At 41.4% G+C, this 17511-nt stretch overlaps 1 protein-coding gene across 1 annotated transcript in view; it reads right to left on the bottom strand.

Moving 5' to 3' along the window:
- Positions 1–17261, bottom strand: part of bsnb (bassoon (presynaptic cytomatrix protein) b) — a 60260-nt gene extending 42999 nt beyond the window's left edge. Inside the window, exons 1-2 of the mRNA XM_071532115.1 lie at positions 17083–17261; positions 9092–9482 (exon numbers count right to left, since the gene is read on the bottom strand). Of these exons, the coding sequence (XP_071388216.1) occupies positions 9092–9482; positions 17083–17261 (570 nt within the window). The remainder of the gene's footprint in view (positions 1–9091; positions 9483–17082) is intronic.
- Between the last annotated feature and the right edge of the window lie 250 nt (positions 17262–17511).

The raw sequence follows: 17511 nt of genomic DNA, 5'->3' as shown, positions 1-17511 counted from the left end.
CCCTCCATCCGCATCTCCTCCATACATTTTGATGGCTTTCTTCCAGGTTTTCTTCACCAGCCTCATTCACACACAGATTCAATTGCTGCTTTCGCTGGCTATGAACACAGGTGTGTGCATGTATTCATATTTGTCTGTGTGTGTGTGTGTGTGTGTGTGAGAGACAGAGGAAGACGTGCATCAAAGGTCATGAGGCAGGACCTGAGCCCACAGCCCTGTGAGAACGCAGCGTGTGTCGACGGGACGCCCAGGCACTGTGGCTTTATGGAGAACAACGGCTGGCTGCCAGAAATAGAACCTTTTAGCGCAAGGACCCACAGAGACTTGGGTATAGATCAAATAATAAGAGCACAGCGCCGCCGCCGCCGCCCCCCACCCACAACCGCCGCCCCCCCACCCTAACATTTTAGGCATTTACCTGATGCTCTTATCCAAAGCTACTCTTACACATGAGCAAAAGTAGAATAACCTTGAATTCCTAGCTCATATTACAAGCCAATAGTAAGGAGCGCAAGTGTCAGATCCATGACAATATTCCTGTGACATGAATGATCATGTAAGAGAGAAGTGTAGGAGAGAGAGAAGTAGAAGGGATTTTTTCCACATACACCCAAACATGTCAGAATATGTTAGTTTCCCCCTTCGTCCTCCTCCAGTTTACATCTGTTGCAGAGTTTGACATCAGACATCACACAGTCCATCATTCCTCAGGACGGATGGGTAAGTTGCAAGCACAGAGACAAAGAAAGAATCACATACATAACTGGTTGAGCAGACAAAGACGTGGACAAAGGAAGGAGCTCTGTCCCACAGATGACAATGCAGTATCACCATGCAGCACATAGAGCAGCTGAGCACTGCAGTTTGGGGAAAAGGATGCTTAGAATGCAGCGGGGTGGCAACTCGTTGCAAATTGGGCCAGAAGACATCAGAAGACCTCCCAATGTCTGTCTCTCTCTCTCTCTCTCTCTCTCTCTCTCTCTCTCTCTCCCTCTCTCTCTCTCGCTCTCTCTCCGTCTCTATCTCTCTTCGTCTCTGTCTGTCTGTCTCTCTGTCAGTCTGTCTGTCTGTCTGTCTGTCTCTGTTTCTCTCTGTCTCTCTCTCTCGCGCACTCTCTGTCTCTTTTTCCCTGTCTCTCTCTGTCCCTCTTTCAGCCTGTCTGTCTCTCTGTCTCTGTTTCTCTGTCTAAGTCTCTCTGTCTCTTTCTCTCAGTCTCTCTCTGTCTGTCTGTCTGTCTGTCTGTCTGTCTGTCTCTCTCTTTCAGTCTGTCTGTCTTTCTGTCTCTGTTTCTCTGCCTCAGTCTCTCTCTTTCAGTCTCTCTGTCTCTCTGTCGCTCAGTCTCTCTCTGTCTCTCTTTCTCTCTCTCTCTCTCTCTCTCAACACAAACACAGCCACACGTACATTCCCAATAAAGACATCTGCTTTATTACCAAGTGTTGCCAAGCAGGCACTGGAGCTCTTAAGGAGAACGACCGGAAGAATTACCAGAGTTTGTAGGAAAATCACCATTAAATTGTCATTGTAGCTTATTATTGAATATCTCTCACCAGGTGTGCTGGTGCAGTGACAGGCCCAGCAGGGGAACCATAGTCTTACTAAGGATGCTGGTAAGTAGTGGAGAGTGGTAGCACTTAATATTACAGTTTTTCTCAATCGCTTAGATGCATTTTCCCAAACACTAACCTCAAGTGCAATTCCCAAAACAGCAAAAGTGTTTCTCACAACACTATACCACCTGTGCAAAACAGCCTAAAACACTCCAAACATTAACCACACACGTCAAAAACACACAAAATCGGTCAATCATTACAACACATTACACTAAAGTAAGGAGGAAATTATATATTTTTATGAAGTAGGGTGTGCAAAAGTAAGTGCACCGCTTGAGCTAAATATTTGATCAACATTTCATATCTTATGCTGCTCAGATCTCATATGCAGGTTGTAGCTATAGGTTTTGAACACATTTGCCATTCAAAATTGTAGTTACTGTATTCTGCCTTTTTAGCCAACAAAAGCTGATAACAGGTCTCAATGGAATCTCAATGGATTTCAGGGTGTAGGATGGATTCAATTTCAGAAAACATGAGTATAGTGTGAAATGTGAGGTTCACTTATGGATGGCATTGGGCTCCAGGTCTTCAAGATTCAAAGAAAAAAATAATTATCATGCTCTCTTCACTATTTCTGAAAATACATACAGGTGCACTTTCACTAGAGTTCTCGCTGGAATTCTCAAATGAGAATTGCATCTATGCAATTACAGTGCGCTTAGTGTTTTGCAAAATGTGCTCTAGCATTTGCATTTTGCGCAAACACAATGAGAGTTGAAATAGTGCCGTGGCCAATTGCGTTAATGTTGTGGGGTTTTGACGCACTATTTTGAGAATGAGGTTACTGTTTCGGGAAATGCATGTAAGCAATTGAGAAAAACTGTAATCCTTGATACAGATATATTCAGAATTTTGTCAAAATCTACTGTGGAAATGAAATATGGAATTATTCTCATGTGATAGGCTTGCAGAGAACTATATGACCTGATCAGACATATATAAAAAATATAATGTCTTGTCAGCTGGTACTGATAAAAAAAAAAAGGCTGCTCACTGTACAGAGCCTAAACTGAGTGTGGAGAAAAAAAAAAGGATAAAAGGATATCTGACTTGAATGAATAAAGAATTCTATGGGAAAACTGCCTCATATACTGTAAAACAATGATTTCCAACCTGTAATACGGTAAAAATGAAAGGAATTGCTCAAAAAGATGCTATCATGTCCCTTCACTACATCTCTAAGGGATTTTAGGGTGTAACATGGATACTGCTCCCAAATACACGGACTACATTCATACTTCCATTCCAAATATGGACTGCATTCAAGTCTAGTCTCATAGGTTTCAAAGAAAAATGAAATGATTGCCCCGTCACCACACTGTGAAATATTAGAGGGTGAGCTCTCAGTGAGTCTCTCTTATATTATTGTATATGGAAGTCAGTGGGGAAAGTGGACAAAAGAAGCTCATGTGCGTCTTCCAAATTTTCACATAGATTAACAAAAGGTGATTATTCCTTGCTGGAGGGTACAGCCCAACTAACAATAGGGATTGGGAACTTTATCAGTGATGAATTATGGGGTCCTGATAATAAAATATCGCTGGTAACCAGTGTCCTGGATTTAGTATCCGGCAGTTCTCTTTGCAAAATATTTTTGTATATGCAAAATTCAGCATCTAGTGTCTCAGTTGGATTCTTGACCCAGTTCATACTGTTTGTCCACTGAAAGGCCCAATCTGTGATTACAGTCTGGTGCGCTCTGTTCAAACACTGTCACCCCACCACTTGCCTTATTTATATAACAATTTTGTAGATTGAACATTTATTTTTCAATCTGAAATTGGCTCTCTGACAATTTTAGGCAAGGATTCACAGTAAATGGCAGTTGAGATTTCATTTCTTTCTTTCGTTCTTTCTTTCTTTTGATTTACCATGTTTTAAAAAGTTTCCAAATCCTTATTTCCCATCTAAGGAGTCAGATTCATCAAGAACATACAGTATGTGATCGTATTCAGAATTTAGTTGATCAAATAAGTTACTGATTGCATCTTTAAGTGAATCTCCACACTAACATATCCATGTAACGTTTCTATGTTTTAGTTAGTTTGGGTCATATAGAAACCTTGAAGTGTTACTGAATACTCAATATACAAATAGTAAACCCGTCACATCAGTTTTATGGATGTATCCTGCATCTGTCCTCCACTAATACTGCTTGGTTTTGAGAAAGAATAGCTTATTCTTTCTTGAATTCTCAATTCAAACCAATGTTTAACTTTCCAGAAATTTCTTCTGGGATCTGAGAAATAACGAAGCGGTAATTCGCTGTTGTACATGCAGTATATGCAAAAAAAAAAGTGTTTCTGTAACTTGCGTTTGAGAAATATTATAATAAAAAGCAAGTTGCTATTCATAGCATTAATAAATTATTAATTGTGCTCTAATTAAACTATTGCAATATATCCTTATTTGGTGGATCCCCTCCTGTGAATGTTCTAAAATCAGCACTTCCTCTGGGGCTTCGTCGCACAAAGGAAAACAAATAGACATTCAAGTATTGCCAAATTGGTGCTGCAACAATGGTGGAAAACAGACCACCGCTATGGCTTACTAACTTCTGTTTCTGTAATTGTCCCCACAAAAATTAAACAGCTCATTTTCCTGCAAAACTTTTGATAACTAGCTAGTCTCATACACAAAGCAATCACACCTGAGCCTGAGAATATTTCTTTTGTTCATTAATTCATTTTCTTTACCCTATCCCAGCATATATTGGGCGGAAGGCGGAGACACACCCTGGACGGGTCACCAGTCCAAACCCATAACATTTGGAGACCCAGGCACCCTCCCATTGTCTTCCCCTTTGCCAGATATGAATGTCATGGAATCTCATGTGACATATAATGCAAAGTCAGAGAGGGAATAGGATGTCTGATGCAAAATATTTGTATAGGTGGCAGCAGGCCTTAATTCAGGGATTATGAACAAGACACTGGCTCACCACAAGTATATGGATTTGTTATCCATCTATGTGATATAACTGCCTTGTTTAATTTGTTTTTACATTTACTTAACACCTATTTTTAATGAATACAGGTAAAATCAGACCACGCAAAATAAGTTAGAGCTAGAATCTGAACTGTGGCCATCTGTGTAAATAACCTGTACATTAATAACAACTCAAGGAACTCTCCGGTTCGGTCAAGCTATAATAGCATGGCTGAACACCGAGACTCTTAAACTCTAGGAGAACTGTAATCACATGAAGAACTCTCCAGTTAAATTACAGTTCAAAGCTCAAGAAGTTCCACCTGGAACCATCTGAACCGACAAAGTCGCCTTGAAGTGCCCTCTTTGTTCAGACTGTGCAATAAAACTCCACAAAGAAGAACCATAACAGGATGTTTATTTATGAAACCATGGATAGCTTGTTCTCCCAGGTTGGCCTTATCAGCTTGAGGAAATCAATTTTGGGCCCCTTGAGCTTGACTTGCACTTATTTTATTTGGTCGTAAATATTTCTTTATTTTTCACCTAACATGTTTAGTGTCAGCTGCATAGTAAAAAATCAACAAGGACAAAATTAAGACTTTAATTCCAAAATGAGATGCCTACCACTTAAAATAAACTGATACTTTCTCTTACAAAATGTTTGTTAGTGCAAAAATATGTATAGAATACAATCCAAGTTATTACGTTAAGCCAGCCTACGACAATTGCTTACAAAATAGTAACACCTTTATGATGAAATTATCCATATCCATGAAATACTGAGTGATGAACTTTAGGTGCCAATTATTTTCAGAATGGAAATAGAGTGTTTTGGATCCAAAAGAAATGTTTATGTTTCAAAACTCACATCACTGGATTGGTTACTAAACCAAACAAAGTGCAACTGACAACTGTGGCCACCTCTCTCAGACCTGCCTGATATATTTTGTTCAAAGACGAGACAATAGAGAGTTCTTCTATTGAGTTTTTTTGTGTGGAGGCATTAATTGAAGCTGCTGTTTGGTTTGGCATTGGTCCTTCACTGAAAAAGAAGGAATTCCAAGGCACTCTTCAAACAAAAAAACCCCCAAAACAAATAAAAAGCCTTAATTTAATGACTTGTTTCAAAGGACATTTTAAAACCAACTCCAAGACCAACAACCAAGCTTTAAGTTTTTGTTTGAAGAGTGCCTTGGAATTCTTTCTTTTTGATATATTTTTTGCATTGTGGAGCTAAGGGCAGAATCAGAGTGGTGTTGCACACCATTAGCGTTGGAATGAACAGTCTGACTGTTATGGTTAATTTATGATGATGCTTTCTCTCCCATTCTTTCTCCCTGCTCCCCTGATCCCCCACATCTCTCTCTCTCTCCCTTCTCTCTTTCTTTCAGCTGTGGCTTCTCAGGACCAGGCCATCATTGCAGACAGAAGGAGGGTGGGATCTATAAATAGAAAACGGACCAATTATAAAGCAGATGTTCCCCTGTATGGTGGTGGGAGAATTACTGTCGGCGGGGAGTGTCTGTGGTACTTTCTCTATTTCTCTGAGCTCTTGTTCTCTCTTGTTTTATCTTCCGTCTCTGTGTCTCTCTTTGTCTGTCTCCTTGTTTCTCTGACTCTCACTCTCTCTTTCTCTCTCATTACAACGTTATTATTGGAACACCTTGCTGAGAACTATTATATCGCTCACTGAGAACTGTTTTTTTATCTTGTTATACACACTCTTGCGCACACACACACACATACACACAAACGCACACACCGGGCACACGCATATAATTGCATGCATATATATGCACAATGCATCCGCAAAGCCTCAAATCTAAGCCTGCATTTTTACATAAAGCCTCATCTTCCAATGTTTGAGTGACAACCCTGAAACAGAGTGGTGGCACACAACAGCCATATGCTGCTTCCTGTTTAAGTCTTTTTAAATTGCATTCCTGTCACTAGATTGTTTGACACAGCTCCAACTTGCATTTCAACAAGTATTATCATTCCAGAAGAGTTCTACATGAGCAGAAACCGCCTTAGGAGAACATCAATGAAAACCATTCTTGTTGAATTTCATAGAACCCCTCCACATGTAGCTTTGATTCTGAGGTGAAGGTATCATCTGGGACTTTATAGTGAATAACCTTATCTAATCTAATGAAAAATAATCTAATCTAAAATATCAAAATATGGAATTGCCCTTGGTTATCAGCACTTTAATCAGCATCGGCATCTCTGTAATTTGAAGGGAAAATCCTCTTCAATAACAGATTTCGCACATATTATTCCTATAATCTGGGACGGTTCAATCAGTATTTGTCAACTATTTGTAAACAAGAACAAGGCTTTTACAAACTAGAAGCAAGAGAGCCCGGGCTGACCTCATGATGTCATCAAGAGACAAATCCTGGAACTGCAAAACTGGCAATGAATGAGAGACCGACTTTGTGAACAGTCACAAGTACCCAGGGTGATTTTACTGGAACATGTCGTGGATTCATTTTCTGTCAGCACTGACAATAAAATAAAGCTCATTCAGATGCATGAATTCAAACAAACACTTTAAGCCTAGAAAATCCAATTAGTCCAAATTCATTGTCAATAGGTCAAAATATCTCAAGGTTTTGTGTCATTTTTAGCTCAAAAAGTTCATATGTACAAATATCTAATTGTCAAAGATCACAGGAATAACGTCAGTTACTCCTTAGGCTCAAATTTTCACTTCAGCTTCCTTAGCGTGTCTGTCTCTGTCTCTGTTACTATCTTATTCTCCTAGTCCTTCATCGCCGTCATTGTAATCAGAATTGCAGTCATCATCATCTTCAACATTATTATCACCACAATCAACAACAACATGGTCATCATCAACATCGCTGATAAGGCTACATTAGATATGCTGCAATGAGACACCAGCTGAATCCATGCTAAGTGGGTTAGGGGGTGAATCTTCTCTCCAGAGGTAGAGCTCTTTCCCTCCCCGTCTTTCTCCCTGTCAGCGTGTGACAAGCTCTCCGAGGCTCAGCTGAAAAATACCCATAACATCCACCTCCGCTGCTCTCTCTACTTCCATGCTCTCCTTTGCTCTCTGCCATGATCTATTCTTCACTGTTTGTCTGCACAGTTCTTTGGTCTGCTCATTTCTTTCTAATCCTTTCATCTCTCTCTCCTTTCCTCTCCTCCGTCTTTTTCTGTATGTCTTTTGCCGAGTCTCATCCACTACTGCTCTCCCGTCTCATCCACACATACACACAAACATGCACTCATGCACGCACACACGCAATTAATCAATGCATTTACATAATATCAAATACTAAATGTTTACTCCCTCAATCCTTTACATTTATCCAGCCTACATATAGCCCTGATAGCCAATAAGCCAGCATAACTGACATTGCAATTTGGCTGCAAATTGCAACATGACTAACTGGAGCTGATGAGAAACTTTATGACAGATGACACAGCCACACTTGACTCACAGTAACAGTGAAGCATAGACTAATTCAAATTAGGCAAGTGCTTTATTTTGGGAAGAAGGCAGTAGGCTTTCTCAGCTACCTGTTAACAATGATGATTGTTTAGATGCATGTGAATGACTATGACTGATGGGGAAACGTGTTTGCTGCATTAAACAACTGTTCTCAGCGCTGTTATGAAAAGCCTTGCTTTGGATGAGGCTCTGGGCACGATTTGGATGGCTCACTAGTGCATGTCAGGAAGGACGGATATAGCTTTGTTCAAGTGTTATGTACATGTGTTATGTAACCTCCTTTGCAAAAACATAGAATGTGTTTTCAAGATTAGGGCCTATGATTCATTATGGCTAGAGTGAAATAAGAAGTGACCAATACATTCCTGGGTCAACCGAACAAATCCCCCCCAATAAAAAAGTAGGAAATGTGTGATAACAGAGTGTTTGGGTTTGGAAGGTCATGTCCCACCAAATCATTAAATGTTTAGCACATCAAGGGGGAGCATGGCTCGGACACACCCAGCATGCCAATAATTCAAGTCCTAACCCCTGTTCCTTCACAGGGCCTCCAGTTGGTGTAATCCCAGCCTGTGGGTTGAGTCACAGCCAGGTTGATAACAGGCATCACAGACACACTGCTAACAAACTTTGATGAGTCATAAGGACCACAGGACCACTGTAACTAAAATCTAACGCCTAAATCACCCGCTTTGACCAAAATCAAAACACAGCACACCACACAGGTCTCTATATGACTCTGCATTCCTGTTAATACATTATCTGTATTAAAGATATATCATCTCTATCTGTGTAGCAGGTTGGTGTATAGGGAGACTACCATTCAACTGGAGGACACAGGGTGAAGCCCCCATAACAGCAAGCATCCACCCTGTTGAAGTGTCCTTGAGCAAGACAATGAACCCTACCAGCTGCAGGGAGCCGTTCTGTATTTCACCGTGCAGTTTGACTTCACTGAGGAGGGGAGGGGGAGTGAAAAGAGAATCTCCCTATGGGGATAAATAAAGTGCCATATTATTATTATTATCCCTCTGAATGTCAGTCTCAGTCGGGGAGCACCACCTACCTCTGTGAGGTGCGGGTTAGGGTTGAAGCCACACTGGTTGCACACCATTAAGCGACACTGTGTGCAGGTGTTGACGTGCAGCTGGTCATCCCCGATGCCCGTCAGGTCGGTGGTTTTGCAGACGGGGCACAGTTTGCTGCTGGGCATGGGTGCAATTTGAGGCACGGAGTAGGGGGAGGTGGGGACGCTGCCTCGGTCCGGGGACACAGAAGGGGACCTCCCGGTCCTGCTGCTGCCCACGTCCACCTGCAGGCTCTTCCTGGAGATGTGACCCTGGCCTTGCTCTCCATGGGCCGCGGCAGGCTGCGGGCTGTCATGGGACGCCAACCTGTCCCCCGTCCCAAGACCGCTCTGGGGCCCTGCTTTGGGCCCCGGGTCTGATTGAGGTGGCCTGCCGGACATGCTGTAGAAAACAGACAGAGAACAAGGTGGACATCACACCTGGGTTCTGGGTTTGGGATTTAACTGATTTAACTGGAAGACCATGTGCAGAGGTACTGGAGACAACATGATTCACATGTACACCAAGTGAACGCCAGCTGCAGTAGTTCAACTAGAATAGACAATTTAAAATTCAGCAGACACTCTTATCAAGAGCGACTTACAATTAGTGCAACAGTAAACTAAGTGAACACTCCTCAAGCATCAACAGGGTAAGCAGCCACATAATTCAGAGTGCCATGAAAAGAAAAAGTGCCACAACATTAAACAAGTAAAATTATCACTCCTAACAGCAGTTATGCTAAGTCAATAAGCAAGCGTAATTATAATAATCTAATAACATAATGACAACAACAGCTAAGTGCCTAACTAGTATAGAATAGATGTTGAATAACAGTAGAAGTGTGTATGTGTGTGTGTGTTTTACTAGACACCAATATACACTAGGCTAGATATACAGATAAAATTTGTGGTCAGGTCACAGAGCAATGTTTGCCTTCCTCAAAGGTCTTAGTGAATGTAGACTCATTCAGTTTCATCGCTCACACACCCACACTTCAGCCTCCTCACCTCACTGGCGATGGATAGAGACCAGTTCTCCCAGCTCCAGAGAGGGAAGCAGTGGGCAACTATTTCATCTCTATATCGCTCTTTCTTACACATGTGTATACAAGCACAAATTGACAAGCATGTAGTGGAAATTTCTTGTGGCCCACCCTGTCCCTCATTCACAGACACACACACACACACACACACACACACACACACACACATACACACCCATCACCGACATCATCACAAACTTCCCATTCTCTAGATAGCAAAGAAATTCTGGCTATACAATTAAAAATATGATGTGGTCAAGGGTGGAAGTAATGAACTGAATTACATTTATTCACGTTACTGTAAGTGAGTCGCTCTTTTGTGTACTTGTACTTGTTGAGGATTTTTTGAGGTCTGTAATTATACTTTTACTTTTAAGTATGCTTTGAGTGAAGAATTATACTTTGCTACATCTTAAATCACATCCATTATAGAGTATACAGTTTGTAGACTCTCCATAAGCACTGCATCAGAAACTGGCCAATTGTGAACTGCATCTGCTGCAAACCTGCGTATAACATTAAGTAAATAACAATAATCATTTAATTTCATAAGCTGATCATAGAACGTAAAACATGTTCAATATAAACACTACATTTATAGAGAATAACGCAGTTGTCCCCACAGCTTAACCATGCCAATTATGCACCATACTTCCAAGCGACCTCTTTATCTTATTTATTCTGTCATCAACCTGTATTTTACATCTGCAACAGCTCACTCACACTTACCTTTACCCACAGCAACGTTTTTGGGGTGACTGAGGGAAAGGCTGAGGGGGTTGATGAGAGGCAAAGTGAATGGGTAAGTAAAAATGAGTAAGCGAAAGATGGAGTTGGGGAGTGAGGGAAACAATGAATAAGTCAGTGAATGTCATCAGATCCAAATCAGCTTGCCAGCCCTCACTCATGGCCTTGGCCCATTTGCAGTTGCAGTCATGAAGACTCTGAGTATGTTGGTGAAGAAAAGACAGATGGTCTGCACAGAAACCACCGCTAACACAGTCCTAAAATGTTGTGTTGATTCATGCTTTCCTCATTTTTTTAAATTAAAGGAGTCCTCTCATCCTTTCAGTGAAAGATAACATTATGTAACAATGTGTTTTTACTTTTTACATTTACTTAAGTAGATTTTTACACCAGTAATTTCTACCACTACTAAATTTGCAAAGCAGCAATACTTCTTCTTCAGTGGAATATTTTGGTACTCTTTCTACCCTTAGGTGCAGCACATTGGTTATGTTCTGTACAGTAATTCTGTTCAGAGGTACACTAAGCCCACATACTGTAAAAAAAGATTATCATTGTTGCTCATGGTGTGATATCACACTACTCAAAATGTTGGCCCAGAGTAAGGGCCAATGTTGAATATTTATATTGCCTGTATCAGTTTCTTTGAAGTGCACCTTGTGGCTTGTTTTCCCTCTTTGAAGCCACTCTGCTGGCCTCAATGATATGGCTGGTGTGGAGTGGAGGTAGTTTATCAGACATCAACAGTATTACAAACTTTTGCTTTCTCTGCTCATTCTGGCCCGCAGGCAGTAGTGCCAATAGTTAAACAGAAATGGAGGATTCCCGCTGTCACAACAACTTAGACCTTGTTTTGTTGTGGCCGTCATCTTCAAAGACAGTCCCAGCAGCCCTACTTCCAGGGCGAGAGAAGGATAGAAATAAAGGAAAGAATTAAAATAGAGCATGTTAGCGACAGTGAGTCACGGCCGATGACTTGAGCTGCTGCACAACTCCAACCTCCCTCTCCTCTCCCCAGGATCACCCAGTTCACCCAGTGACCCCATCAAGAAAACCTGCGCTCTTCAAACCACCACTACAGTGCTACATATGAAATTCCTCTGACAACACACTCCTGATTATGTGGTGACTATTCTGGCTCTGTTTGATGCTAACTGAGCCTTGAGCCTACAGCTAAGCTACTGGCCATTGATGCATTGGGTTGACTACTAAAGTCTAAATCTAATCTACAAGGCGTATTCACAAGGCAGAAGGTAGTTTCACATCTATGATTATCACGAGAATAGCAAAGACACCAAGTGGAGTCTTCTGTGATCTATACACAGCCCAAACCTCAGCCTTGGTATGAGAGTTAAAAAAAACAAAAAAAAAACTGTTTAAACTCACCTTTTCAAAAGATCTCTTAAGGTATTTTTCATCGTGCAGCTAATGGTAATTGATTGAGAGCAACTTGAGGCTTTGTGTCTAAATCGCTACAAGTTGTTTGCTTTACAACTGAGTGGATGGTGAAGTGTTTGAAAGCTGCCAGTCGTCTCCATTCTGACTCCGCTGTGAAACCTCCTATCCTAAGGAAGCAGAGAGAGAGTGAGATTCTCTGCATAGCCTCACTAACATACGCTACAACAATACCACAATGTCACTGGTGAAAAAGTAAACCGATACACAGCACAAATTAACACTGAAGCTGCAGTACAACTCCAACCTTTAGAAGATATACACTCTGTATGCAAACAAGCACACAGTGGACCTAATACTCTATAATGGGGCACGCATTGTGTCACAGTGCAAACATTTCTTGACCAACCTCTGTAGAGTTAATAAAGCTCTAATGTTGCAATAAAACAAAATAATTTCCCCCATTGCAATTTCCCCTATTGCAAAGACAAGCCTATTTAATACCCAATATTTAAAGGGCCACTGATTTGCACGAGCCTCACAGCTTCTCTACACCCTTGGCCCAACAATTTTTGCTTGATCAAAAGCTAACATTCCAAAACATTTTCAATGTGTATACAGAATAAAGAGCCGAGATGTTTTCTTTCAACAGCAAATCAAAGGTGAGTTCAGTAACATCTCAGCTGCCAATAGTACCTGTTTCTTTAATATCCGTTTTCTTAATGAAAACCCAGAATCCGGTCTTAAATAAAATGTCAATCCCAAGTAGAGATGCACTCATAACGCTTTTTCACTGACGATACCAATTCTGAGTATTTCATTCAAAGTATTGGCTTGTAGTGCTGATCTATTCCATTTTTTTTCACAAAGGTTTATTAAACACTGTAGACCATTACAAGTAGGTGTTAACTTAGGGTCACTCTACAAAAAATGATTGAAATATTACCCATTTTCTCCATCAGACAGATCTTAAAAAAGGAAGAAAAAGAAGTTGCTTTGCACATGTTTCCCTTGGTAAAGGGAAAATTCTCTGATACTGAAATTTTATATTAGTCTGTTATTGGCCTGATATCTAATATCTGTGGCAGCATCCATCCTATACTCAAGAGATAAGTTTGCCATTGATTTATACCTCTGTCTATTGGAAAATAAATTGGAATGTAGTGCCGACTTCTGAGCAAAATTGATGTGGTTGCATCCATTTGGTAATGTTTAAAGGTTAAGGCAAAATAGATTGTAGAAAACTCTGACTTTCCCAGTCGAACTTATCATTTTTCTGGGTCATTTAAGTCACCAAGTCAGAGCTGTTGCAAACTGCTCTCAACTCATTATTACAATATTTCCAACAGAACTGGAGGGTAGTGACAGGCCACATTGGGATCCTCATTTCCAGCATTCGAAGGCATTCCATCATTTGACTGACGTCAGACTAGCTTGATAAATCTGCACAAACTAACTGACCTGATGAGCAGCCAAGACATGGATGAGGGAAAAGCTTGTTCCCCATTGTATTGGTCAAATGCAAGTGCTGTGGCACTGATGCTTTAAATCTCCTGCCTGCAGTACGCCACAGAAGCGTCAAATGAAGTGCGTCAAATGACATGCATCAAAAATCACATCCGGTGCATTTGGGCCTTTACAATGATTACAAAGACAGCACACAGATAGTATGTTACAGCTACACTTTGTATCTGGTGACTGTTCTGGTGTCATAAACTTACCCGCTGTACCAACTGTTGCTATGCTGCCAAAAAACTCAAAGGGGGGCTCACTGAAGTTGAGTGGGGTTCAGCTTCAGCCACTGTGTGCTGTAAACTGCAGTGCTCCCAGCACATTTGAGATGGGTTGTCTACACTCAGCCAGCTTCACCACCTAAGAATACAAACATCCTATGCAATCTATAAGTTACAAAGACCAAAAGTGGCAATTACAACTTCCAGCATTTTGCATTTGAAGTCTATATAAGTAAAAAGCAAGAAAAAAAGTATACATGTCGTCTAAATAAGATTAAGCATCTTCCATAAGCCTGGGAGCCTGATCATTTTAAAATTTGAGGGTATTGTCTAGGTTTGGAATTTGGACAACTGTGCTACAATGTCTATCTCTCTAGGTAGCTGTCATGCTCTCATAAATAATAAGCACTGCTCCTGCATTATTTGCTTCTGCATGTTTGAAACATGATAATGCTTCGGTGTGTGTTACTGTACATACAGTGCTTTCATTCCTGTAGATGAAGTCATTTTAATATGAGGGCATTTCTATATATCTTAGCAAATAACTGTATGCATTATGTTCACAAGGGTTAAATGTGCTGTAGCTGTGTTTGGACTGAATGTCGCTTTGGATAAAAGCGTCTGCCAAATGGGAAATTGTAATTGTAATTGTGAATTAAATTTTTATTTGCATTAATTTACCTTATGATTAATATTAAAGAGCCAATGTCAATGTGCAAATAAAGAAGCGGCTGTCAAGGTTTTATAAAGCATGCTGTTACATAACGGAGTTGCAAGTTGCAGGTCTTCACTAATTCAGAACAATGCTGCTGCCATGAAACCACAATGCCTGTTGTCAAAAGAACAGGCAGACAATCAGACAACAATACAGTGACAGTACTGCATGCCGCTTTATGCTCTGACATGTGAGCACATGGTGGGAAACAGAGGAAAAGTCTGAATCTTGTGTTCAACACAAAGCTGAATCTCTCACGATGTTGAATGCTTGTCCATTGTGGTCACCATCAAGCCTAAATGATTGCACACTTAGTCAAAGCTGCTATGATTAGAGGAGAAAACAACCAATTTGGTGCTTTCTGTCATTATGCAAGCAAAGGAGTGGGTTGACTCCATTAGCTTCACGGGTTCCTATTTGGGTTCAGAGGTGGCTCTTCGACTGTTCTGAACAAAATATAGTCTGGTCCAAAATAGAGCAAAAAACTGCCTATATGGAATTCATATGGTTATATATAGCGCAAGTGTTTTGTCCCCATTCATATTTATAGGCGAACTAACCCGTAAAATGCTGCAACTCATTTCTCCTGTCTGAAGTCTCTAACCAGCCACCGTCTCTCCTCACCACTGCCACCGTGAATTTGAAGCAGACTTTTTCAGGCAAGATTCAGTACTGAATGTGGGGCTATGATCTCAGGAGAACCATTTTTCATCAGCTATATGAAATTCTCTCTCTCTCTCTCTCTCTCTCTCTCTCTCTCTCTCTCCCCCTCTCTCTCCCCTCTCCCTCTCTCTCTCTCCCTGTCTCTCAGCACACTCACTCTCACAGCACTAGCCATCACTTTATGAGATACCTTAGGGTGTCCACCCAGAGAGATGTCAAGAAATAAAAGAATCATAAGGTTACGTGGGAACTATAAGCTTTAATCCTGACCTACATTGAACACATGCACAGAGAGTGCTATTTCCATAGTGAGACATTCAAATTTACAGACAAGCCTGAACATCGTCATGGGTTTTAAATGTCTTTCTACTCACGGTGGCAGACAGAATTTCTTGAGATGTAGCCTTTGGGGTTTGGTTTGTAGTGTAAAAATAAAAAATCTACGCATCTATTTAGATGGCAGGCTAAAATGCAAGTGCAGCCAAATAGTAAGCAGGTGTGGCAAATACAAGGTTTTGTTCTGCTGCTGCTTTTGAGGTATTTCAGTTTTACAGCAATATCACTGTCTAATTAAGGCAATAGCAACACACCTACATAGCAAGTACAGACCAATACTACATGCAGTTAAATGCTTAGAAGAATATGGACAATTTCTTTGTGAAAAGGCTAATATAATTAACGTGCAAACGCCTTGTCATAGGCAAACCATGGACTATAACATATGTAACTGGCAAAATAAAGGAAACATGGACATGACAGCCTGCAAGAACATTGTTAATGTGTCTGGGCTCAGTGTCTGGCTCTGTTGGAGGGATACAGCGCTGGAAACAGACTGTCTCCACTGCATTTTCATTTGGTCTGGGATCTGGTAAGTGAGACAGCTATGGCATATGCGTTATGTCGTTTTCACGCTCATCAAACCCCTCGTTGTTTGACGGGGGCATTGTCATCCTGGAAGAGAATGCTGTCATCAGGATACAGACGCTTCATCATCAGGAGGAAGGTGGTCACTCAGAATGACTTTGTATTTACTGGCATTTATCTTCTATCCCTGTGAGATATTGTATGATCGAGCCCATGCTCAGAAATATGCAGGGTACCCTTCAACCTGACAAACAATACACTTTGCATCCATCCTTCATTTTCCTTTCTTTTATTTTGGCAGTTACTTGTAGCTATGGAAATATTATCGATATTTCTGAGATCCCATTCCCTAAGTATTCCCAATTACTCGGCGTTTCCCCACTCAGCAACAAAAGCAAAGGGGTTTTCGCTCATTGATGATACTTAAAGATGCCTCAGGACAGACACCGTGATAACGGGCGTGGAAATTCCTATTCGGCCTATACATAGCCTACATTTGACAGCTATATTTCACGCGTTATTGATTCTAAATCGAAAGCGTTGCATGTTAAAATTCCGTCTTTGGGTTCGATTCAATACGGTACTGTCTAATAGCCTAGCATAGCCTAAATAATACGTCATGAAGCAAAAATCGTCTCAAAAGGGATGGTGAATTGTGTTGACAAGGATATTGAAATAAATAATTAAGCACCCATTCAAGTATGTCTCCTTGCAATCGAATGATCTATACGCTCTTTACCGTATAGACACGGAACACGCCACCGTATCATGAAACCTCATTGATTTTTCTCCATAGTTTTGCGGAGAAACGTCCTACATAGCGGCTACCTGTTAATCCCCGGCCCGGGTCCAGCCCCCGTCCCTCCGGCTGGCGCACCATTGCTGGGCTTGATGAGCTGTCCAGAGTCCGGTGGTGCTGAAATGGAAGCCGGAGCCCCTGCTGCAGGGACGGCGGAGCCGGGCTGTCCCGCCTGGCCCTCCCCCTCCAGACTGGCTTCGTTCCCCATCGCCTCGGGATATGATTCGATGGAGAGAAACGATGTTGTAGATGGTTCTACAGCTGTAATAAAAACTCGGATAAAACTCAACGTTGTTCCCCTTCCGCCATCATCACCTACAATTCAGCATCCTGCACGGAGCACGCGCGCTGACGGAAGGGGCGAGGGAGCGCGCTGACGCAATGGGTGGGAACGACTGCCTCTACGTGCGCGTTCACTGCTCCCGTTTCTCTCAGTCACCACGCAAATTGGTTAGATC

The sequence above is a fragment of the Centroberyx affinis genome, unplaced genomic scaffold (genome assembly GCF_046629955.1).
Source record: "Centroberyx affinis isolate AG114_WGS23_722 - 3 ecotype Tasmania unplaced genomic scaffold, CSIRO-AGI_Caff_v1 ptg002163l_1, whole genome shotgun sequence".
NCBI lineage: Eukaryota > Metazoa > Chordata > Actinopteri > Beryciformes > Berycidae > Centroberyx > Centroberyx affinis.
This window is presented reverse-complemented; position numbering and strand designations above follow the sequence as displayed.